General features: G+C 44.0%; 1 protein-coding gene across 1 annotated transcript in view; it reads right to left on the reverse strand.

Annotated features, from left to right (window-relative positions):
• Positions 1–189: 189 nt before the first annotated feature.
• The window catches only part of LOC131393773 (stimulated by retinoic acid gene 6 protein-like), a 30,858-nt gene continuing 5,369 nt past the window's right edge, over positions 190–25,678 (reverse strand). Inside the window, exons 3-16 of the mRNA XM_058524809.1 lie at positions 25,375–25,495; positions 23,457–23,502; positions 21,105–21,233; positions 20,175–20,245; positions 18,705–18,816; positions 12,691–12,844; positions 7,866–7,941; positions 5,569–5,650; positions 5,177–5,225; positions 4,589–4,706; positions 3,356–3,475; positions 1,924–2,087; positions 1,054–1,200; positions 190–364 (exon numbers count right to left, since the gene is read on the reverse strand). Of these exons, the coding sequence (XP_058380792.1) occupies positions 216–364; positions 1,054–1,200; positions 1,924–2,087; positions 3,356–3,475; positions 4,589–4,706; positions 5,177–5,225; positions 5,569–5,650; positions 7,866–7,941; positions 12,691–12,844; positions 18,705–18,816; positions 20,175–20,245; positions 21,105–21,233; positions 23,457–23,502; positions 25,375–25,495 (1,538 nt within the window). The 3' untranslated portion in view covers positions 190–215. The remainder of the gene's footprint in view (positions 365–1,053; positions 1,201–1,923; positions 2,088–3,355; positions 3,476–4,588; positions 4,707–5,176; positions 5,226–5,568; positions 5,651–7,865; positions 7,942–12,690; positions 12,845–18,704; positions 18,817–20,174; positions 20,246–21,104; positions 21,234–23,456; positions 23,503–25,374; positions 25,496–25,678) is intronic.

The following is a 25,678-nucleotide window of genomic DNA, read 5'->3' on the forward strand; positions in this document are numbered from 1 at the left end:
TCTCTTTAGTTCTTGATCTTTTTGCCAAGGGAGTGAATTAGACCTGAGACTTCCTTGTTCAGCCCAGGTGCCATCCTGGCCAGTGCTGTGTGCCACTTGCATGGACAGTAGCTGTGCATCCCATCACACTGCAGGGGACAGCTGCTGGGGGGCCTGGGCCTTCCCTCAGCGGCAGTGATCCTGGAATGGCCTGGTGGCACAGTTGCAGGTCAGCGTCAGCATTCCAAGCACATCACTGGAATCGGGGTAAACTCCTGGGAACCATAACCTGCTCTCGATTTTCTGAGCATGACCAGTCTGGGGTTGTTGATGAGGGTCTGCAGCAGGAGCCACCTCGTCCTGGACCTGGCTGAGATGCGGGGACCTAGGATAGAATCAGAGTAGACGGATTGGAATGAGGGGGCAGCTTGTCTCTGTCCTCCTCAGAGGCTGTAGGAAAAGCTGCCCAGTAGATGTGAGGAGTAGGAGAAGGAGCTGGACCAGGACTCCTGGGGACATGAGGGCGGCTGGAGGGGTGCGAGTTTGTCCCACAGAGCTGAGTATCTGCAGTGTTGGGAACAGTGATGAACACAGTCCAGATCGCTGCTGACAAGACATGGCTAACTGATGGGCTTCCGAGCAGAAGGCAGAGCAGAATAACAGGGGTGGGAGGAGACACTAGAGCCTTGAGGGGGCAGGAGTTGGTGGCCGGGAGAGCTTGTGGTGAGCAAAACTGAGTGCTATCTTGGAGGGCATCTGGCCTGCATCCTGGGATATGGGTGGGGTCTCAAATGGGGGAATGAAGGACTCAGCTAGCAGAACTAGAGCTCATTTCCCAGAAAAAGGGAGGAACCCAGTCAGAAAGACAAGGACACAAGGCCTCAGGGGTCCCATAGCCAGGCTGACTGGGGGCTAAGCCTCCTGATCTCCTGGGTAGAAGGTTTCCCAGGGCATGGAGTGTGGAGGAAGGGGGGTGGGGAAGGGTAACCTGGGACATCTCAGGAATCCCAGAGAAGGCTTAGGGTACTTTTTCCTCTCATCCAACCCCAGTGTAGATTCAGACAGGAGACTTACCTGCTGACTGATTTAGGTACCAGTATTTGATGGCCTGCTGCAGCCTTCTCTCCCTGTGGCCTGTGATCAGGATGTGGCAAAAGCTGACAAGCACAGGGTTGGTATGATAATGATCCACATAGAGCATGCCAATCCATGCACTGTACCCTGAAAGCCAGAAGACAAGTCAGGCCAAGCAGTACAGCCCAGGATGGCCCAGTTCTTGCTTTTTATAACATAACTGCAGCATCACTTTGTTCCTAAATGGTGCCCGTGTCTTTGCTGAGAATCTAGAAAATAAGGTAGAAAGAGCTGGAAGAGTGCTTAGAGATCACATCCTAATCTATCCATTCCATGGGGAATTTGAAGCTCAAAGGGGCCAGGAGCCTCTGTGGCTAATAGGAGAAGGCATTGGTCATATAATGAATGGATGAGTGAGTGAATGGACACGGGCCAGAAACAGAGCAAAAACCATTTCTGCTCCACAGAAGTGGCTGATTTTTGAGTATTGCAACCGAACAGACTGTTTTCTTAACTAAGTTTGTTTCCAACTAAGAATACCAGTAATTCTGAGATGTGTTCTTTCTCAGAAATTTTAGAGCTGTGCATTCATACATTACCTTCTGTTTGGATAGAATTCCGCTACCTCTCACTGCCCTCCATGATACCTCAAAGGTTTGTCAAATGTGAGGTGTTGATAATAGCCTGAATTCCCTTCTGAATGAGTGTGTTTTTCCTACTCAGCTTCATAGCCTCCGTGGGAAGACAAGCTCTAAATATAAGTGAAGAGTGTGACCTGTGGGCCTCTGATACCCGACCTCCAGGCAGCTTCTACAAAGGTGCAAGGCCAGCCCTCCCCAGATGCATGGCCCTCGGGGGCTGGCCACTTACCCATGTCTGCTCCCTCATAGCCACTCTGCACGATGGTCCTGTCGATGCGGGCGATCAGCCACGTGCCCAGGATGCAGCTGATGAGCAGCCTGGAGAGGCAGGCGCCCAGGCCCAGCAGCACGTTGTAGAAGAACAGAAAGTAGTTGAAGTTGTGGAACGCTTTCCTGCAAACGGAAGCAGGCAGAGGGCAGCACCCTTTCAGTATGAGAAGGTGGCTAGGCAGGCGGGCTAGGGGCCCCCCAGACCTGTGTCAAATCCTACATCTCCTGTCTCCTAGCTGTGTGACCTCGTGCTGTAAGCAGGAGCTGACTGTCCCCACCTCACAGCACTACTGTGAGGACTGGCTCAGAAGCAGTGTAGGGGGCACTGAGCCAGTGCTGGACAAATGTTACTGAGAACTGTCAAGTTTCATGGAATCCTTGGGTTTTGAGCTTTCCTGTATGATAAGAAATCTCATGTGGCTACAGCTGGTTTTGTGGTTCTAGCAGAGGTTGTGGCTTTCCCACTGTCTGTTGTGACAGTGACCTCCCCCCAGCTGGAACTGCTCCCAGTCCTCCAGATGAAACTTCCCACATGACCACCTGATCACGTGGTTTCCTGTTGCCTCTGGGATAAAGCCCCAACTCTGCATGCTGAATTTCTGGGCCCTCTCTGAGAGGGGCCTTTCTGGCATTGTCACTTTGTGCCCCCTCCCTGCCCCTCACCATCTAAGGCCACTGCACGGCCACCATATTGGATTCTCATTCTCCTCCCAACATGTCCTGCCCTTTCATGGCTTCCTGCCCACATTCATGCAGTGGGGGCTGCAAGCCATGCCCTCTCCTCATCTCTGCCTGCAGGAATATGTCCAGCCTACCCATCTCAGCTCAAATGAACCACCTGCACTTGGGTTAACACTCCTGCCTCTCCTCCTCCATTATTCATGTTTCTCTAGTAATTCTTCCACACCCTCTGGAGTCTACTGTCCCTGTGTGTCTGTGTCTGTCAGCTCCAGTGGACTGTGAGCTCCTCACAGGCAGGTGATGTAGGGATATCTCTGTATCCTCAATGCCCATGTTGTTTCCTTCACTAGTGAACGGCTTTGAATGAATGAATTGGAAAGGATTACCATGGGCCAGCACTATTGTTCTAAATTCGTATCTTAACATTTCATCCTCTGAACACCTCATGGAGGTATGCACAATTATTTGTAAAATGAGGAAGCTGAGGTTCATAGATGTTTAGTAAGGTCACACAAGGTCACATAGCTCATAAAGGATGGAGCCAGGATTTGGAGCCAGGCAGTTTGGCTCCAGCGCCCACTCCTGACACTGCCCCTCACCTTCTCAGAGAGTGCCGAGTCCGCCCAGGACCCTGCCACGGGTGGAGAGGAAGGCACGAGAGACTGCTGAAGCCAAAGCCCTGCAGTGCCCATTCCCTTCTCTGCCCTCACCTGTTGTTGAGAGCCAAGGGCTTCTGCTTGTCGGCTGTGCCCATCTTTGGTTGCAGGAAAAAGCTGGCAGCGATCCATATCTGCAGGATCATGAGACCCAGGATGATGGCTATGGTGATGCTGAAACATAGGGTGAGACCATCCTGAGGTGGGCTTGTCCACTTTTCCCAAGCCCTTCTTGAATGCCGGGTGATAAAGAGGAGAGAGATGCTGACAGCCCGCCACACCAACAGTAGCATGAGCTTTATGCTTTCTGCCTACAGAGCATTTTCATGCCCATTGTGCAGATACGAAAATTGAGGCTCACAAAGGGGAGATGATTTTCCCAAAGCTACAGAGTCAGGTCTTCTGGCTCCAGAGCAGAACTCCAGGATTTAATTGATGTCCTTTTGTCCAGAGGGGGCAGCTGGGATGAGTGGTTTCACAGCATGGGAATCCAAGAAAGGAATGGAGTTTTTAGAAGAGCTCACAAAAGCCATGGGACAGTGGACAGGGCAGGCTCTGCCTCAGACTCACAGGGAGCTCTAGAGGAGGATGGAACCAAGGAGCTCAGAGCAGGGAGGTCCCCAGACAGTACCACATCCCGTCTTTGCATCCTCCGAGCACCAATGTGGGGTGGGGTTAAATGAGGCTTTGGTTTCCATTGCCTAGCTCCCAATCCTGCCTCCTCCCCCTCCTTGGACAAATTGCTTAGCCTCTCTGTGCCTCTGTTTCCTCATCTGAAAAAATGGGGCTAACGTAAGCCCCAATCTCAAAGGTTTCTTAAGAGAAAAGACGCATAGTAAATTCTCAGTAATGTCAGCATTCACCTTTATCTTCCATTTGGGTTAACTGAGGCTCAGAGAAGCAACTTACCCAAAGTCACACAGGTGATCTAAAACCTAAGCTCAGATTCCCTCTCTCCTTCCACTAGACTGTCTTGTCTCTCACTTGACCTCTCTGAACCTCAATCTTCCCAGCTATAAAATGGACATACTTGTATCCACCCCCCCCGCCCCCGCCACACACACACACCAATGTGAGGACTCCATTCAACAGTGAGAGTGGAACCATTTTGTAAACTGTAAGGCTCCCACCACTGTGAGTTACTATGATGGTTCATCCCTGCATCAGGGTTGAGAGCATGGGGCCACAGGTTGGTGACAGCCCACAGGGAAGGGGCATTTTGGAGAGCAGCTGCAAGAGCCCACCAGCCCCAGGCCCTGGGTAATGACAGAAAGCCCCAGCACTTACGTCCCGATGCCCAGTCCTCGGAGCATCTCCAGGCCCTGCTTGTGGATGATGGGCAACACCAGGCCATACATGATGGCCAGGCCACACAGGCTCTGCACCACGTGGATGATGAGGTAGCCTGTGGGCCAAGGGAGGCAGTGGTCAGTCAAGCCCCTTATGTTCCAGTCCTGCGTGTTCCTCCCTCCATTCCTCCCTCCATCCTCCTCTCATCGAGGGCCCTGGCACTTTTGCTTATGCTGTTTCTTCTGCCTGACACCACTTCCCCTCTCTTCCTGCTGATCTCCTGCTCATCCTGCCAGGTGCAGTTCAAATGTCAACTCACCAGAAAGCATTTGTGCCCTACCCTGGGTGTGGATAGTCACTTCCCGCTCTGGGTCACCACCACCCTTAGCATATATGCCCTGTGGGCTCAGGACAGATGGTGATGATGATCTATATGAGTGTGTGCTTCTCCCTCCTTCCTGAAGGTCCCTCGTGGAGGAGCTGGGGCTGCTTCTGCCTCACCTCTCTCCTCCCTGCCCACACCAGGACTCCGCAGGTGCCCAGGGAATGCGTGTTGAGTTGAATGGGTCACGTGATGGCACTTACCCCACAGAATGTAGGCTATTTGCCAGCCAGAGTACCTTGCAATGGCCACCTGAGATTTAACAAAAAAAAAGGGGGTCTCTCTCAGAGGGGAGAAAACCTTGATTGCCTGTGACACACGTGTCCAGCATCCCTGTCTCATTTGAGGTTCACCCACCAACCCACTGAGGCATGTGATGTGATCATCCTCATTTTACAGATGAGGAAAAGGAGGGCGGGATGGCGTAGTGACTTGTTCCGAGTCACTCAGCAGCAGAGCATACTAGAATGGAGGACACTGGACTCCCAGTCCGGGGCTCTTCCTCCCCCAGCTCCTGCCCCTGTCCGAGATGCAGGAGAGCAGGTTTTGGCAAATCGCTTAGTGTCGCAGCAGAGAAAGACCTCTGCAGGCTTACCACACTCTCCGACGAGGAAGGATTGTGGAACTTCAAAGGGAGAAAGTGTTTATCTCCTGCCCACAACCTCTTCATGTGCTTTCTAGAGAAAAAGTGGGAAATTAGTAATGTCCATAATTATAGCTCTTTATGCACTTGGAGCTCAATAGATAAAGGTCCATAAACCAAAAGGCCTTTGGAGGGAGATGGTGGGCAGCTCAGCCCCCCTGAATTGACCACAGCTCACAGGATGGTTCTGATCAGCCTTAAAACTCTTAAATTTAATATATTTTGTAAAATTAATATGCAGTTTCTTGGTTTTAATGGAGACTGATTGTGACTGTTGAGGCTGTGTGTGTGTCTTTTATCTTCTTCATTTTGTTCTATTTTCTTATTTTTTCTATGATGAATATGTATTACTTATGTAACAAATACTTTAAAACAGATAAAAACAGAAAACCATTTTTAATGATAGCCCCACCTTATAACAACATAAAGGGAAATGAAATGGGGCCACAACCCCTCACAATTCTACACCCAGGAAATCCCATGTGCTAGTCTGGCCCTTTGCATAAAGATTAGGTTGGCATACTTATGATCATAGTCCACATTCACATCTGTGTCCTCCTTTTTTCTTAACATCTTATCTCCAGCATTTTCCAGGTTGTTTTGAAATCTCATGACCACTTAATTGGGAAGACTTAGTATGAAATAAGGGATGTAAATATTTCAATAATAATTTGTATATTTATTACATGTTGAAATGATGGTATCTGGGTTATGTTGGGTTAAATAAAATATATTATTAAATTGTTTTCACCTCCCCTTTTACCTTTTTAATAGTGTCTACTAGAAAATTCAGAATTGCGTCTGTGGCTTTTGTTATGTTTCTGTTCAGCAGCACTGGAGTAGAGTGTGCTGCCAGGAATACGAACACACACACAGATATGTTTGCATAGAAAATGCCTGGAAGGATGCTCAGAGAATGAATACCAATGTTTAGCTCTGGGGCAACAAAGTGGGGTCTGAATGGGAGGAAGACTTACTTTACACTATGTTTTTTGTAACATTTAAAAAAAAAGGCCTGTGTGTAGGTTGGCATAATGCTAAGAAAAATAAAAATACTGGCACACTGCTAGTGCTTCCCAGTTTGTAGGGTGCTTTCCCCTCCAATATCTCCTTTACCCCATGGTCCTGTAAAGGGGACAGGGGAGGGATCATCACTCCCAGGTTACAGGTGTGGGAAGGAGAGGCCAGCCTGGACAGGAATGAGGCCTCCGCACCACAGGTGCCCTCTCTTCCCTGTACCTCAGTTGCCCTCCACCCACGTCTACACAGCCAGCTCTGCAGGGTCGTTGTCCCTGGTTGTGGTCAAATGCCTCACTGAAAATCTCCCAGCCACTTGCAGACTAATGAAAGAAGGAGCAGACATATCCCTACATCAGACAGGGTGGGGAGAGCAGCAGTGTGCAGTCCACCCACGGGGTCCAGGGAGAAGAAAGCAGAGAGGGAGCAAGCCAGGGTGGGGATGGAGAGCCAGGGCCTCTTTGTGCCAGGAGAGTCTTCTCTTGGATGCCATCTGCAAGAGACCCACCCTTTGGACAGCCAGATGGAGAGCATGTAAAGGCAGGATGCTCCGGGGCAGTGGGGATTGGCCCTGTGCTTCCTGTGAGTGAGTGTGAGTTAGAGACTGAGCCAGAAAGAGAGAGGGGCAGAGACAAAGGCAGAGAGACAGAAAAGGGAGCAGTAGATACCTAAAATTCAACTGCTGTCTGCACGCAAATGCTGGTTACATACTGAAAGCCGTCCCCTCCTCCTGCACTGCTGTTCTCGCACCTCCTGCACCTGGTCCCCTTGACCCAATCTCCTATGAGGTCCCCTTGAGCCAGATTCATCTGCTGGGAGCCCAGTGTGATTGGTTCTGGAGAGCAGGGCAGATGTGATAGCCAGCAGAGATGCCAGAGTGTACAAGAAATGACAAAGTCTGTGGGGTCAGAAGACATGATCGGCTGCTAATGGCTTGGGTTACGTTGTTGAGTCTCAGCTTTCTGAGCTGTAAAAATGGAGATGAAAGTACCCCTCAGGGTTGTGGGACAATCAAAAGATTCTAGCACAATGTCTAGATGATAGTAGAAGCTCAAATCAATAGTTGTTGTTTGGTTTTTTTTCTTACTACTAGTAGATGTGGTTGTCCTGGACCTCTTGCATACACTCCTGGTTCCGCTGCGGCCACTGCTGGCACTGCTTGAGAATTCTTAGGAAAGTCTGTCAGATGCTTTCCTGGCTGAAGACACAAATGACTCGCAGAGCCCTCTCACCTGTAACAGGCCAAAATGTGAAACAGGTAGCTCACACACGTGAGGGAGGCAGGCAAAATGGTCACCACCCAGACTCCTGAAATAGAAAAAGTGATATGAGAGGCTTCAGAAGATGAACCAGAAACAGTATTTTCAAAATGCAGAAACACATCAGAAAGGCCTGGGCAAAATATATTATACTTCCTTTAACACATTTCTTGTGTAAATAAAGTTTTGCTCATATTTCTGTTTCATTTTAGCCACACACACCCTTGATATACTTTATTTCCTGCACAATCCTTCCTTTGGTATTAATATTTTCAATCTACAGTGAGTAACGGGAAGAGAAAATTATGGGGTATACACATCACAGGTCGCTTCCATCCTTGTAAAACCATTAATAGTTGAACTTCTAATTGCCACTTTTGGGGGGGATGGTAACCCACCCCCAGTTAAACATCAACCACGTACAAGGATAACTGGAATCAAGAGTTCTTGACTATTCATTCATCTTCTTTCAACAAGTTTTTAATATTTTGTATCTAATTTGCTTTTAGAGGGATTCTGTATATTAGAGAGAGAGGGATGGAGAAACAGGGAAGGAAGATTTGTGGGTGTAAAAGCTTTCATACAAGCTGATTCTCAATACGTGCAGAGAAAGCATTTTAAAAAATCCAACACCTCTTATAATTAAAAACACTCCACAAACTAGAAATAGAAGGCAATTTCTTCAACCTGATAAAAGGCGTCTGCAAATAGCCCCACACCTAACATCATATTTAAGGACAAAAGACTGACTATTGTCCCCCTAAGTTCAGGAATGAGAAAATCAATGTCTGCTCTCACCACTTCTATCCAGCATTGTACTGGAGGGTCTAGCCAGGGTGATTAGGCAAGAAAATGCATCCTGACTGCAAAGGACCAAATAAAGCTATCTCTATTCACCAATGACTATATACATATTTGTATATATATCTCTATATATCTGTATGGATATACAGAAAATCCTAGGGAATAAACCAAAAAAATTAAAATTAATTAATGAGTTCAGCAAGCTTGCAGGACAGAAGACCAATATATAAAAATCAACTATTTCTGTACACTAGCAATGAATGATCTGAAAATGAAGAAGACACTGCATTTGCAATAGTATTAAAAAGAATAAAATAGTTAATAAATTTCACAAAAGAAGTATGCAACTTGTACACTGAAAACTACAAAGATTGTTGAAAGAAATTAACGAAGACCTAAGTTAATGGAAAGACATCTCAGTTTCATGTATTGGTTGTTCTTAACATGGCACTACTTCCTAAATTATCTACAGATTCAACCCAATCCCTATCACATTTCAATGCCATTTTTGCATAAATTGACGAGCTAATCCTAAAATTCATGTTAAAATGAAGGGACCCAGAATAGGCAACACAATCTTGAAAAAGAACAAAAATTGCAGGACTCACATTTCTTGATTTCAGTCTTACTACAAATTGACAGTAATGAAGACAGTGTGGTACTGCCATAAGGATAGACAAAAGGATCAATGGAATAAATTGTGAATCCAGAAGTAAACCCTCATTGTCAATGTATTTTCAACAAGGATGAGGAGACAATTCAATGGGAAAAGAATATGCTTTTCAACAAATGCTGCTGGGACAACTGATATTCACATGCAAAACACTGAAGTTAGACCCTTACCTCACACCATCTACAAAAATTAACTCAAAATGGATCGTAGGCTTAAATGTAAGACCTAAAATTATAAAAGTCTCAGAAGAAAATAGAGTAAATCTTTGTGATCTTGGGTTAGGAAATGGTTTCTTAGATATACACAAATGATAAAAGACAGATATGTTGGACTTCATAAAAATTAGACACATTTGTGTTTCAAAAGACACCATCAAAAAAGTGAAAAAGCAACTCACAGAATGGGAGAAGATATTTGCAAATTATATCTCTCGAAGGGATTTGTGTATTGAATATATAAAGAACTCTTACAGCTCAATAATAAGTCAACAAATGACCCAATTTAAAAATAGGCAAAGAATTTCGATAGACGTTACTCAAGGAAGATGTACAAATGGCCAATAAGTACATGAGAAGATGCTCAACATCATTAGTCATCAGGGAAATGCAAATCAAAACCATAATGAGATACCACTTCACACTTACTAGATGGCTATAATAAAAAAGGCAGATACTAACAAGTGTTGGTGAAAATATGGAGAAATTAGACTCCTCATACATCACTGGTGGAAATACACAGTGATGCAGCTGCTTTTGAAAACAGTCTGGCAATTCCCTGAAAGGTTAAACATAGTTACCTTATGATCCAGAATTCCATTCCTAGGTACATATATGAAAACATATGAAAAATTTGCAGATGAATGTTCATAGCAGTATTACTCATAAAAGCCAAAAAGTTGAAACCACCCAAATTTCCATCAACTGATGAATGGATAAATACAATGTGGTATATTCATACAACAAGATAAAATTCAGCAATAAAAAAGAATGAAGTTCAGACACATGCTGTGACATAGATGAACGTTATGAAACATTTTGCTATGTGAAAGAAGCCAATCAGAAAAGGCCACATATTGTATGATTCCATTTATATAAAATGTCCAGAATAGGCAAATCCATAGAGCCAGAAAATAGTGGTTATCTAGGGCTGGGAGAGTGGAGGAGAAATGGGGAGTGAGCAAATGGTCATGATTGCTTTTTAGGGTGATGAAAATGTTCTAAATTTGATTGTGGTGATGGTTGCCCAACCTTGAGAATGTGCTGAAAACCAGTGCATTGTATACTTTAAATGGGTGAATTGTATGGTATATGAATTATATCTGCATAAAGCTGTTTTAAAAAGAAGGAAAAAAGAAAGCTGACTGCCATTCCTTTCAAGTTTCAAATGTGTCTTTGTTCCGGCATCACTAGGATTAGACAATTGCTATATCCCAAACCTCAACCAACACAAAGAATGTGGGTAAAAGGCCATAAATCAACCTCCTGGGGATACAGGGGAGCCGTCCTCACAAGGGAAGGATAGGAAGAGCCCAGATCGAGATAGAGTGAAAATTTTATGCTTTGATCCTCAAAGTGCTTAAACATGTGAGAAATATGTCAAAGAGGGAATAGAACATCAGTGAATATGGTGATATATTCACTACAGTTCACCCAGACCAAGAAACTGAGGTTTGAGGTAAAGACTTGCCCTGAATGGGGATGGAAATGTGAATTTTAAAAGTATGATTTGGGGGGCCGGCCCGGTTGCATAGCGATAAAGTGCGCACGCTCTGCTTCGGCGGCCCAGGGTCGCAGGTTTGGATCCTGGGTGCGCACCAACGCACCCCTTGTCAAGCCATGCTGTGCCGGCGTCCCACATAAAGTGGAGGAAGATGGGCATGGATGTTAGCCCAGGGCCAATCTTCCTTGGCAAAAAGAGGAGGATTGGCATGGATGTTAGCTCAGGGCTGATCTTCCTCACACACACACACACACACAAAAGTATGATTTGGAATGAGTGTTACTGAAATTGAAGATTAGAATATGCTCGCTGAGTGTTATATTCAAGGACTCATCAGGCTGAACATAAATCCACATTAAAGATGAATAAAAATGCTCAAGGGCAACAATAAAATATGGTAACATGAAAGAAGCAGTATCTGCCTCAGCATTCATGTAAAAGGTAACTTTCCATATCACATATATGTAAGGGAATTGTCCTCAAATAATTCATAGTAGATCTGTTCCCCTCTGGTTTTGATATTCTACTAGCTTATGAATCTTAAGTAAAAATATCATTTGCATCACTTGTTTCATGGCTTAAGGAACATTTGGTAATTTATAGCCATCAAATATCAGAGCTCAAAGGCTTGTGGAAACCATTTAGTACCCCTATCCAAGCCCCATTTTAAAGATGAGAAACTGAGGCCAGGAGAGGGGTCCTGACTAGTCACAGAGTGAGTTTATGCTGACGTCTTGTCCAGGGTCCTTTTTCATCAGGGAATAGTGAAGAACTCTCCCCTGCCATGGGCAAGTGACATATAATTAGAATATGTCATTTTCAAAGAAAGGTTATGTGGCTGCTATGGACAGAATGTGTACCCCCAAAATTCATATGTTGAAACCCCAATCCCCAATGTGATGGTGTTTGGAGATGGGGCCTTTGGGAGGTAATTAGGTCATGAGGATGGAGCCCTCATGATGGGACTAGTGCCCTTATAAGAAGAGACATGAGAGAGCCTCCTTCCTCTCCTTGTTCTCCAGCATGTGAGGATACAAAGACAAGATGGCCACCTGCAAACCAGGAAGCAGGCCCTCTCCACACACCAGATCTGCCAGCACCTTGTTCTTGAACTTCGCAGCCTCCAGAACTCTGAGAAATAAACGTTTGTTGTTTATACCACCCAGTCTATTTGTTATAGCAGCCTGAACTAAGAAATAAAATTTGAAAGATACAAATAAACTTTTCATATAATCTTAAAGAAAAGTCAAGACTTGGTGTTTTATTTTTTCCAAAGTGAAAAATATATGACAATTTTAGTTTCTTTCCAGTGGCATCAAAACAAAATAGGCTATTTAAGATGAGAAAATTCTCAGAGCATGTTCAATTCAGCCCCAAATAGGTTTTACAAAATGGCCTGTGTCCTGACCCCACTGACCTTCTAGTCAACGCAGGCAGGCATTTATTGGTTGTAACACATTCTTCTCCAACACCAGTCACCTCATGCAGGTAATAGCAATGCTAGCAGCAATAATCACTCCAGGTGTGCACCTGCCAGCAGTTACAAGTCCCTCTCTGTTTCCCACACAGGTGGCAGGAACAAAGGTGGCATAATGGTTTTACCTTCGGCAACACTCATCAGCTCCTTCACCTGCAGGATGACTGGGGTCAGGGTCCCCGTCCGGTTCACGGAGGCGAGGTAGCTCTCCAATTCACCTTCAAACACGTCCAGCTCATCTCTCACATACACGAACATGTAGAACTCAATGGCAATGAACTGGGGACATAGAGCAAACATTTCAAGGTCTCACCTGAGTCCAGCTCAGTATGTGAATAACATATGGGTCTCTCTGGTTTTGAGGCCAAAACTCTTCAAAATTTGAAACTCATCTGAAATAGACTCTAGATTGGCTATACTGAGATGAACAGGATTGTGATTTCTTTGGAGACAGGAGTCACTCCACACTCTGTTCTTCACCCTACAGCACACAAGACCACGCCTCACAAGGGCTCAAGGAACTTTTCAAACATTAGTGAAATCAGAGTGAAGTGAATGGCTCACTTTGAATAAGGGATGACATTGGGGACAATTCCAGCCATATCTCTCACTGTTCCCCCTCTTGCATCTTGGTGGTAACCAAATTGGAGAAGGTACCACTTCCTGTACACATATCATGCTTGCTCACTCCCACCATCCTGTCCTCATGCCTTCTATCATCATGCCAATGCTTCTAGAGTTCCTGCTGCCATTTTACTTCACCAGCCGAATCTTGTTTATCTCTGAACGTGGAGCTCAAATGCTGTTGTCTTCAGGTAGCTTCATAATTCACTAACCTTCCAAAACACTTTCACCTTTCCTTTTTCTCTCTTTAAATGGCAGGTACTTCATACCATCTTCTCTCCTTCTCTTAGACCATAGGCTTCTCCCAGGCCAAGACTCTCTCTTCCAGCTCTTAGCATAGTGCTTGCCATAGAGTAGACAACCAATAAAAATTTAAGAAACACAATAACTCCAAGTGAGTTATTTATTGTTGCAAAGAATTCTAGTTGTCCATTAAAATCCATTCTCCCTTTTTTGGGCACAAAGCTGGACTACATTTCCCAGCCTCCTTTGAGTTAGATATGGCCACGTGTCAAGGTTTTTGCCAAAGGAAGAGAAGTGGGAGGAATGTGTGCTGTTTCCACACGGCCTTTGAAAACCTCCCACATGCATTTCTCCACACACTTTCCCCTTCTGCTCACTGGCTGCAGATGGTGAGGGTTCTTGGGGATGATGAAGGCACATGATGGAAGAATCTGGGTTATGGAATAGCACATGGAGAACTGCTGCCTCCCAACCTGACCACCACTCAACATTGCTATGTGGGCAAAAATATATGTGGTGTTAAGTCACTGAAATTTGGGGGTTTATGTGGTACTTCAGCATAACCTAAGTAATATATTCAACTAAAACTTAATCACAGGATTAGTTTATATAGGCATCATCCTAGTACATTTAAAATGAGCACAAGACAATTTGGCCTTGCTATTTTTATGCCTCCATTTTGACGCAGACATTTTACCTCACATAACTTGGACCACATGAAATGTTTTGAATCTGTGCTTAATAAAATACTGAAGTCAGAATTATGCCAACATTTAAAATTTCTTGTTGGGAAAGCAAACTTAAGAGCAAAATAAAATAAAGCATTTTAATTTTTGAATATAGTACAGTAGACAAATTCTAGTTTTTCCCCTTTTATTTTTATTATCCAATGAAATTATTTATTAGCATCAATTATTTTATGTTTAAATGATGTGATTTTTGTTCACGGCATAATTTGCTGACTATAGATTCTGCTATCATAAGTTTCCTTTAGGTATCATTATCTCTACCAAGTCAACGTTCCTGGGTCAAATTTTGCATATCAAAATGTTTTCAAATATATTTCTCTCCCATCAATTTTTAGTCAATGATAAATTTTACCATGTGCAGGTTTAACTATTATCAGTTTGATTTTGTGTGGATTTTTTTTATTAAAGATTTTATTTTTTTAGAGAAGTTTTAGATTCACAGCAAAATTGAGAAGAAGGTTTAGAGATATCCTATAGTCCTAACTGCCCCCACACTTGTATAGCATCCTGCATTATCAATAAATATCCCCCACCAGAGTGGTACATATGTTACAATTAATGCACCTATACTGAAACATCATTATCACCCAAAGTCCATAGGTCACCATCAGGGTTCACTGTTGGTCTTGTGCAGTCTATGGATTTGGACAAATGTCTAATGACATGTATTCACCATTACAGTATCATACAAAGTGTTTTCATTGCCCTAAAAATCTTCTGTGCTCTGCCTATTCACCTCTCCCTCCCTGCAACCCCTGCAACCACTGATCTTTTACTGTCTCCATAATTTTGCCTTTTTCAAAATGCCATATAGTTGGAATCATATAGTATGTAGCCTTTTCAGACTGGCATCTTTCACTTAGTAATATACATTTAAGTTTCCTGCATGACTTTTCATGGCTTGATAGTTCATTTCTTTTTAGCACTGAATTGTATTTCATTGTCTGGATGTACCACACATTATTTAGCCATTCACCTACTGAAGGACTCTTGGTTGCTTCCACATTTTGGCAGTTACATATAAAGTTACTATAAACATCTTTTTGCAGGTTTTTGTGTGGACATAAATTTTCAATGCATTTGGGTAAATACCAAAAAGGGTGATTCCTGGATCATATGGTAAGAGTATGTTTAGTTTTGCAAGAACTCACCAAACTGTCTTCCAAAGTAGCTGTACCATTTTGTATTCCTACCAGCAATGAATGAGAGTTCCTGTTGCTCCACATCCTTGTCAGCATTTGATGTTGTCAGTGTTCTGAATGTTGGCCATTCTAATAGGTATGTAGTAGTAGTATCTCATTGTTGTTTTAATTTGTATTTCTCTGATGACATATGCTGTAAAGCATCTTTTAATATGCTTATGTGCCACGTGTATACCTTCTTTTTGAGGTGTCTATTAAGGTCTTTGGTCCATTTTTCAATGGATTTTTGTTTTCTTATTGTTGAATTTTAAGACTTCTTTGTATATTTTGTCTCCCAACGTGTGGTTTGTCTTTTCATTCTCTTGACAGTGTCTTTTGCAGAGCAGAATTTTTTTATTTTAATGAAGTTCAGATTATCAATTCTTTCTTTCATGGATTGTGTCTTTGGTGTCATATCTAAAAAGTCATTACCAAGCTCAAAGTCATCTAGATTTTCTCCTATGTTATCTTCCAGGAGTTTTATAGTTTTTCATTTGACATTTAGGTCTGTGATCCATTTTAAGTTAATATTTATAAAAGGTGCAAGGTCTGTGTCTAGATTCATTTTTTTGCATGTGGATGTATTGTTGTTCTGGCACCATTTGTTGAAAAGAAAATCTCTGCTCCCTTGTATTGCTTTTGCTCCTTTGTGAAAGATAAGTTGACTATATTTATGTTGGTGTATTTCTTGGCTCTCTATTCTGTCCATTGATTTATTTGTCTATTCTTTTGCCAACACCACACTGTCTTGATTAGTGCAGCTTTACAGTAAGTCTTGAAATTGAGTAGTGTCAGTCCTTCAACTTTCTCCTTCTCCTTTAATATTGTGTTGGCTATTATGAGTCTTTTGCCTCTCCATACAAACTTTAGAACCAGTTGGTCAATATCCACAAAATAACTTCCTGGGATTTTGATTGGAATTGCATTGAATCCCACTATAGATCAATCCCAATATAGATAGATCAAGTTGGGAAGAACTGATATCTTGACAATATTGACTCTTCCTATCCATGAATATGTAATATCTCTCCATTTATTTAGTTCTTCTTTGATTTCTTTCAATACAGTTTTGTACTTTTCCTCATACAGATCTTGTACATATTTTGTTAGATTTTCACCTAAGCATTTCTTTTGGGGGGTGCTAATGTAAATGGTATTGTGTTTTTAATTTCAAATTCCACTTGTTCAGTGCTAATATGTAGAAAACCAATTGACTTTTGTATGTTAACCTTGTACCATACGACCTTGCTATAATTGCTTATTAGTTCCAGGAGGATTTTTGGTGATTCTTTTGATTTTCTACATACTCATTCATGTCATCTGTGAACAAAGACATTTTTACTTCTTCCTTCCCAATCAGTATGCTTTTACTTCCTTTTCTTTTCTTGTCTTATTGCATTAGCTAGGATTTCCAGTAAGTGTTGAAAAAGAGAGGTGAGAGGGAACATCCTTGCCTTCTTTTTGATCTTAGTGGGAAAGCTTCTTATTTCTCACTATAAAGTATGATGTTAGCTGTATATTTTTATCAGATTGAAGAAGTTCTCCTCTATTCCTAGGTTACTAAAAATTTTTATGATAAATTGGTGTTGGATTTTGTTAAATGTTTTTTCTGCATCTATTGATATAATCATGTGATTTCGCTTGTTTCGACTGTTGATGTGACTGATTACATTAACTGATTTTTTAATATTGTGCCAGCTTTGCATATCTGGTATAAATCCCACTTGGTTGAGGTGTATAATTCTTTTTACACATTGTTGGATTTGATTTACTAATATTTTGTTTAGGATTTTTGCATCTATGCTCATGAGAGATATTGGGCTGCAGTTTTCTTGTAATGTCTTTGTCTGGTTTTGGTATTAGGATGATGCTGGCCTCATAGAATGAGTTAGGAAGTATTCACTCTGCATTTATCTTCTGAAAGAGATTATAGAGAATTAGTACAATTTCTTCCATACTTGTTTCGTAGAACTCACCAGTGAACCCATCTGGGCCTCGTGCTTTCTGTTTTAAAGGTCATTACTTACTGATTCAATTTCTTTAATAGACATAGGCCTATTCAGATTGTCTATTTCTTCTTGTGTGAGTTATGGCAGATTGTGTCTTTCAAGGAATTGGTCCATTTCATCTAGGTTATCAAATTTGTGGGCATAGAGTTTTTAATACTATTCCTTTCTTATTCTTTTAATGCTCATGGAAGCATTAGCTACAGAATCTGTAGTGATGTTCCCTCTTTCATTTCTGACATGAGTAATTTGTGCCCTCTCTCCTTTTTTCTTAGTTATTCTGGCAGAAGCTTATTGATTTTATTGATTGTGTTAAAGAATCAGCTTTTGGTTTCATTGATTTTCTTTACTGATTTCCTGTTTTCAATTTCATAGGTTTCTTCTGTAATTTTTATTGTATCTATTCTTCTGCTTACTTTGTATTTAAATTGCTCTTCTCTTTTTAGTTTCCTAAGGTGGAAGCTTAGATGATTGATTTCAGATCTTTCTTTGTTTCTAATATATACATTCAATGCTATAAATTTCCCTCTAAGCACTGCTTTTGCTGCCTCCCACAAATTTTGATAAGTTGTGTTTTCATTTTCATTTATTTTTAATTTCTCTTGAGATTTTTTCTTTGACCCATATGTTACTTAAAAATATGTTTTTTAATTTCCACTATTTTGGGATTCTCCAGTTTTCTTTCTGTTATTGATTTCTAGTTTAATTCCATTGTGGCCTGAGAGCAGACACTGTAGGATTTCTATTCTGTTAAATTTGTTAAGGTGTGTTTTATGGTCCAGGATGTGGTCTATATTGGTGAATGTTCCATGTAATCTTGAGAAAAATGTGTATTCTGCTGTTGATGAAGTACTCTGTGGATGTCCAAAATATCCAATTGATTGATGGTGTCAATTACAGTTCAGATTTCCCTACCTTGGCACTGGTTCCCATGGGGTTTCTGCTCCATTCTGTTGTGACTCTCTATATCCACCTATCTGTCTCTCCAATTTTAGGGGCAGTGGTTTGCCCCATGACCTCATTTCTCTTATAGGTCTAAGAAGAGTTGTTGATTTTTCAGTTCAGGGTTTTACCTGTTGTTAGGGTGGAGTGGTGTCTTGCAAGCTCTTTACATGCGGAATTGGCAGCTGGAAGTCTCCTTAAATAATTCAATTATATGTACTAGTTACATTCACCAGGTGGGTAAAAGTGTCCTTGGAGTCAAAATGGTAGAGTCAAAGAATTGTACTTCTTTGATTTACAGAGATTCAATTTTGATCCAGCTTTTTAAGAACAGCCCTTGCCCTAGCCCCACCCCATTTATGAAACAGAAAAGGATTTGCTCAGATCTACTTACAAGGTACAGGCAGATAAAAGCCAACACAGTGGTTCCGATCATTCGGCTTGGGAACTGAAAGCAGGGGTCCCACTCATATACCCTGGTTTGAAACCAAGACTTTTTTTTCTCCCTGTGAGTGAATAAACACCAAGAAAAAACAGGTTGTGGTTGGTAAACAAATGCCTGATTCTTCTGAAAATAACCTCATCTCCTCCTCTTCGTCTCAGAGTGGAGTGAAGAGAAAGAACACTGGGAGATTCCACAGTTTTCATTCTCCCTTTAGTCTTAAGAACAGCGACTCAGTTTTATTCAGTGCAGCAGTTCACCAAACTAAAAGTTCCTGACCTCTCTTACAGCTACGAGTGACCAAGACTAAGAAGTACAGGCCAGTGAGCTGTGATCAGAAGTGTGGTGTGGAACTTGGGAGGGTGCTTAGATGGAACCAACACAGCTGGGAAGGACCCCATTGCCCTTCCTTCTTTTCTCCTGCCTGCCATCTGAAATGCAGACATGGTGGCTGGTCCAGGCTGGAGCCCCAGCATCTATCTGTGACCATGGACAGCCTTCATAATGGAAACCACTAAGATACTGGAGCAGAAAGACAGATGGTCGGTAACCTGCCATGGTGAACAGTCTAGGGTCAGTATAGACTTCCCACCTCCAGAATTCTTTTACATGAGAGAGAAATAAATCTCTCTCTTGTTTGTGCCACTATTATTTTGCATTTTCTGCCATATGTAGCCAAATGTAGTTCTAACCAAAGTACTAGCTTTGCCACTGTGTGACCTTGGACTATATACGTCCCTTCTCTGGAGCACATCCCCTTGTACATAGTGGCAGTGACAGGGGTGGGGTGACCTGTATGAGGCCACGAGCTATGTCCTCTTTTATTGGTAATGACATATGAGTTTTTCTCTGGGAATCTACTCCTCCCCACCATCAGTCCTGTGGTTCAGTGAGACTGAACCACTTCCTGGTTCCAGTGGTGACCACGTGACCCACACTTAACAATCACTTTTCTCCAATCACCCAGCCACAGGAATTGGTTCTGGGATGGCATGGGCTCCAATTTGATCCAATGAAACACATTCATGGGAATTTTGTTTGAATTATTAGAAAGGAAAATTTCTTTTTCCTGTGAGCTTAAACCAGGAGAGTATAAGTTGAGATTCTGGGAGCCATCATGGGAAGGAAGCCCACCTATGAGGCTAAGAGATAAAAGCAGAGCTGAGAAGAGGTGAGGGAAAGAGATCTAGTTCTGATGATATCAGTTAAGCCCCTGGATCCATCTGTGTCTGAAACTGACTATCTCATGTTTTAAATCATGTAAGGCCATACATTTCCTTTTTGTCTTTCCTCCAGTTTGAGTTGAGTTTCTGTTATTAGCAAACAAGTGCCCTTCCAGTCATCTCAGGGTCTCTCACGCTGTCAGGGCCCATCAGTGTTGGTGCAAACACCGAGGGGTGAATAAATCCATCTTTGACTTACTGCACGGGCAACTTCCTCAGGAGCTTTTTGACGTGCTCGGCCTGGTGAACTTCCAAGAAAGGCTTTTCTTCCTGTGAGAAAAGAGAGAGGTTTATGCTTCGGCTCACAAATTCGAGTTTTGGTCTCTGAGGGGCTGTCATCACAGAGGGCAGGAATTTGGGTAAAACTTGCTCTTTTGGATTGAGCCATTCCCAGACATCTGTCATTTCTTAAAGAGAGGGGCAAGGTCCAGTCTCCTGATCACCAAGCACTTGCTTTCATGAAACGCCAGAGGTCTGGCCTTCCGTGACTCTTCTGCTTACTGAGTGCACAGGCACTGTTTCGTGAAGTCCTTTTTCCCTTTGAGATTTGGTGATTTCCCATCGTAGTTCAAAACGTTGTTTCAGGAATGAAACACTCCAAAACCTAGTGTTTTTACTTCTTATGAATAGGAGTTTCTTTTGCTCATTTCTTATTTCGCAGTATTTGAAGAAATAAACGTCAATGGTATGTTTTGAAATGCTTTATCCAAGTGTGATAAGTTTTCCACAATAGTCATCTATTTTGCTACACATATTTAATGTGTAAACTGTATTTGCTATGAGATGAATCTTACATGTTGCCAATATGTAAGAGGGAAGTTTATAGCAGTAAACACCTACATTAAGAAAAAAGAAAGATCTCAAATAAACAACCTAACTTTATACCTCAAGGAATTAGAAAAAGAAGAAGAGTGAGTGGTTCAGAGAGAGCCTCAACAAACAAACTGTTTGGGTTCCCGTTCTGGCTCTGCTACAGACTAGCTACGTGACCCTGGGCAACGCAACTCACCTCTCTGGGTCCAAGTTTCGTAATGCAGAATGGAAGATGTAATAATAGTGCCTACCTCACAGCGCTGTGGTGAAGACCAAACCTGTCAGAGCACACACAGTGCTTGTACATGGTGCTCACCATCGGGAGCTCCCAGCCCAGGCGGACCCTCAGAGACTTGACAAACGTGTGCAGGAAGCGGCCCAGCAGGAAGGCCAGGCACAGCAGCGAGGGCCAGTAGAACACTATGGCCTCGTACCTCCCCACGAACTGCAACAGAAGCAGACCACGGGGTGCACGCTTGAGCTGGGGCAGGGCCCGGTCCCTGGTGAAGCTGTGGTCAAGAATCTACCTGCCCCAGCCTGCTCCCACCAAGGCCCAGAGCTTGGATCTCTCAGAGCTTGGATCCCTGCTCCCCAGCCCAACCTCATCAAAGGAGCAGTGACTTGGAGTCTGGCAGCCATGGATTTGAGTCTCAACACCCCCATTTTATTTTATACAAAGGGCATCCATGGTTTTTTTCTGATTAGGTATTAAATGCTTTTGGAAAATATGAGAGGGAGGGAAAGAGAGAGGGAGAGAGGGAGGGAGAAGAAGGGAGAGGGAGGGTGAGGGAAGGTGAGAGAGGGAGAGAAAGGTGAGGTGGGGGAGATAAAGAGGGGAGGGATGGAGAGGAGAAAGAGGGAGAGAAATAGAGAATCAGAGAGAGGAAGGAAAGGAGGGAAGGAGGGAGGAAGGAAAAAAGGGCCTGTTATTGCCATCATGTTGGGAGCAGCACAAGCTCCCACATATAACAGGTCTCTCAAGATGATGCTCATAGTTTTTCTGTGCTTTCAGTTTCATTTTGATGAAAAAAAGGTTTTTTTCACTATTTTAAGACTAATAACATTGTGATTTGTCTTTCACAATTTACTAGTTGGTTTCATGTTTATTATTATTCATGTTTATAAACATGTAATGTTTATTACATTTCCAGAGTATTTCCCCCCATGGGAAATCAGGGTTTGATGTTGTGATGTTAGGGTGCAGGACAGAGATATGCTGAGATGTGGGGGCTCATGTCTTCCCTTCATCCTCCTCTCCAACATATGCTTTGAGACATAACCACTGTCAATACTTCAGTGTCTTTCATCTTTACCTGTGTCCATATTTATATATTATAAACTGAGATTGTAACAAATATATAGGTCTGTATATATCATAATCATTTCCCCACATGGTTAAAAATTATTTGCAAATACCACTTTTAATGCCACATAATAGTGCATTATTTAGATGAACCAAACTCTATTTAAACTTTCTCCTTATATTTGACATTTAGACTCTCCAGTATCTCTTTTTATTAATAATGTTTCCATGAATATATTTGAAATCATGAGACCAAATCTTTATTATTTCCTTAGTCTGGATTCCGGTCCCATGATTTTTAACTAGTAAGTTGTATACCCCCTGAGCCTCCTTCTCTTATCAGTGAACTGGGGATGGCACTGCCACACTGTCATCAACGTGTCTTGAGGACTCAACGATTAATTTTTGGGACTGAGCCTAGATCAGTGCCTAGCACATAGCAGTTCTTAATGTTAGTGATTCTGAGCATAGGAGTCAGACCCTGCCCTCTCCTCCAATTAACCATGAATATTTCAAATTTCAAAGGAACCTCTGGAAGACTGAAGCTCTCCAAGACTCTAACGAAAATTCCTGTGATGTGGAATCCCACACTGCAAGCAGTATGAAGGAGGTTTGGGCAGAGGTCTGCCAGAATGCTCTCAATCCTAGTGCAGAGATGCAGAGGGAGGGCCCACCTCTAAGCTTCATTTTACAATCCAGTGCCCCAGACTCTTCCTCACACCCTTTAATCCTCCACAGTTACTATAGGCCAGGAGAGGCTCCCGCAAGGCTCCTTGTAGGCTCCTAGCCCAGGTGGCCTCCTTGTGGTCTCCCACCTGCCTGGTAACCCTTCTAGGTGCAGCATGACATCCCTCTTTTTTCTTTCTCCTTTTCCTGGGGTACAGGGCTAAATAGACAAACTAGTTTTCCCCAATTCTGAGAACAATGCACAGCAAAGCTGTAAGTGGCTCATCTAGTCTGAGTCTCCCATTTTATAGACAGAGAAACTGAGGCTACATGAAGGAGTGAAAGAAATGAGCTTGGGAATCAGCCAGACCTGGTCTCAACTCCCAAATCTGCTGCTTCTTAAGAGTCACTTAATAAGCTTGGGCCTCAGTTTCCTCACCTGTAAATAGGTTTGCTGAAAGCTTCCCCATGTTGAGGGACTGCTGTGAGCAACCAATGAGAGAACATCCATCTGTGAACGAGCACCTTGATGAACCTAAGATGCTGTACAATGGAAGCATCATGAATGGCTCCAAATCCCCTTTTGTACACACGAGGAAGCTGAGGCTCAGAGAGTGGCAAAGGTTGTGCAAAGGCACACAGCAAGTTGGCCACGGTAATAGGACTGAATGCCCTAAGTGTAGCCCAGCGAGGACTCACCTGCCCATGGGGACACTGTGTGATGTGATAGAGGGTGACAGCAAACCTGCAGGACAGAAACAGGGCTTAGAGCACTGGGGTTCCTCCCAGCACAGTCCCTGTGAAAATAGCCCAGATCCCACTAGCCTGCAGCTGCTTCCCATCCCTATCCTCCTTGGGAGGGCTGGTTCCCAGGCCTCCGTGTGCATCCCACCCAGATCAGGCACCCTGCTGGTGTCAAAGTTGGCACACACTGAATTCATTTAACATGCCCTCACTTCAGACACAAGCCCAGAATCCACATGGCAGAGCAGGCAGACCCTGAGAGATCTCATCCTCCCCACCACCCATCACTCAGGTGGGAAGACTGAAGCCCAGAGAGGGGAAGGGATTTGTCCAGAGTCACACCCAGAGCTGGGACCAAGACCCAGGTCTCTTGACTCTGGGGCGGAGGCTCTTTCTGCCTGGACGCGGCCGTGTGTGAAAACACTGCCCTGAGGAATGGGGTCAAGGCTTTACCCCCGCTGCACACACTTTCCTGGCCGTGTTCAAGCTTGGGTCACACTCCCAAGGTGCCCAAACTGCTGAGCAATTCCCGCCACCCTTTCCTCTCCTGGTCGAAATGTCTGTCAGAGGCTCATACGATGATATTGCTCCATGTCTAACCCTGAATACTCTCTTTTAATTTTTAAAAAGCGAGCCACTTACAATCTTTGGAAATGTAGCCATTGGTGTGTCAGTTGCTTGTGAGCCCCCTGCAGTGGCCCACACACTGGGCCTGGACCCTGCCCCATAGAAAATGCTGTGGGGGGAGCCGGCCCAGCGACTGGGATGCCGGCAGGGAAATGAGCCTCCTCCGGGCTGGAGAGCAGAATTGTTGGTGGGATTATTCAGTCAGCAAATATGCCCGGGGGCCAGCTCTGTGCTGGGTCTGGTGCCAGCACTGAGGGCAGAGCTCAACAGGAGAATCAGGCCTCTCATGTGTGGGGGCAACGACCCACGCAGGATGAACAAATATCTATTACTGGGCCACGTAGGGGAAGATGATCCACACGGAGAACAGCAAAACACAGACAAGAGGCCAGAACGCATGATCCACAAGGGCTTGTCTTATTTTCCAGTATACTCCCTGGCTTACGGTGGGGATGGAATAGCACGTTTGCTGAATGAATACATGGATGGATGAAGGAATGTAGGGTTTTATGTGACTTGTATGTGTGCTAGAGACCGTTAGGGGTGGAGAGACAGGAAGAGGCCAGACTGTGGTGGCCCTGAAGGCCAAACCGAGGCACAGGCACTTCCTCCTGGGCTCCCAGGGAAGCCATGGCAGACGGAGAAGCAGCATCCAACGGGACTCCTGCTTCCACCAAGGGGCCCTTGGCAGTTGACGGAAATGAATTTCTCTACATTCCTGACTTCTGGGAATATTCTTTTTATTTATTTTTTGGGGGGCGGGGGGAGGAAGATCAGCCCTGAGCTAACATCCACGCCAATCCTCCTCTTTTTGCTGAGGAAGACTGGCCCTGGGCTAATATCCGTGCCCATCTTCCTCCACTTTATGTGGGATGCCGGCACAGCATGGCCTGACAAGTCAGGTGTGTCGGTGCGCGCCCAGGATCCAAACCCAGGCCGCCAGCAGCGGAGCGCACGCACTTAACCGCTACGCCACAGGGCCAGCTCCTCTGGGAATATTCTAATCATGAGTGGCCTTGTGTGAACCTGACAGAATGCTGGCCTGACCTTCTGAAGCCTCAAGTGCAGTCCCAAAGAGGGACCGCAGTGGGACCTTGGACCAGTCACTCTGCCCACCTGCCCTGGGCCTCAGCTCTGGGCTAAGGTGCCCTCCAAGAAGAGCTCTCAGGTCACCTCCAGCCCTTTGTCCAGAGTTCAGCCATGGCCAAGGAATTGCAGGAGGCCAGGCGGGCGGAGTCTGTCTTACCAGATCAGAGAGTAGCTGAAGCCAAGGATGGAGCTGACTAGCCGGAACTCCGAAGAAAGGCAGGCAAAGAAGGGGAAGTGGGACAGGCCGACCTCGATACCTCCGATCAGAAGCACAAAGGCTGGGAGAGACAGGGCCAGAGAGGCTGTAAGTCCCTCTTCTCACAAGCTCAGGGGAGTTCTAGGGAAGCTATGGGGCTTCGTGCTGACTCGCAGTCATGAACCTCAGGACCCACCCAAGGAGATGAGTGGACGAGCCCCAGCTCAGCACAAGGAGGAATGCATGAATGTCTTTCATGCAACAG

This window comes from Diceros bicornis, chromosome 28 (genome assembly GCF_020826845.1).
Source record: "Diceros bicornis minor isolate mBicDic1 chromosome 28, mDicBic1.mat.cur, whole genome shotgun sequence".
NCBI classification, from domain to species: domain Eukaryota; kingdom Metazoa; phylum Chordata; class Mammalia; order Perissodactyla; family Rhinocerotidae; genus Diceros; species Diceros bicornis.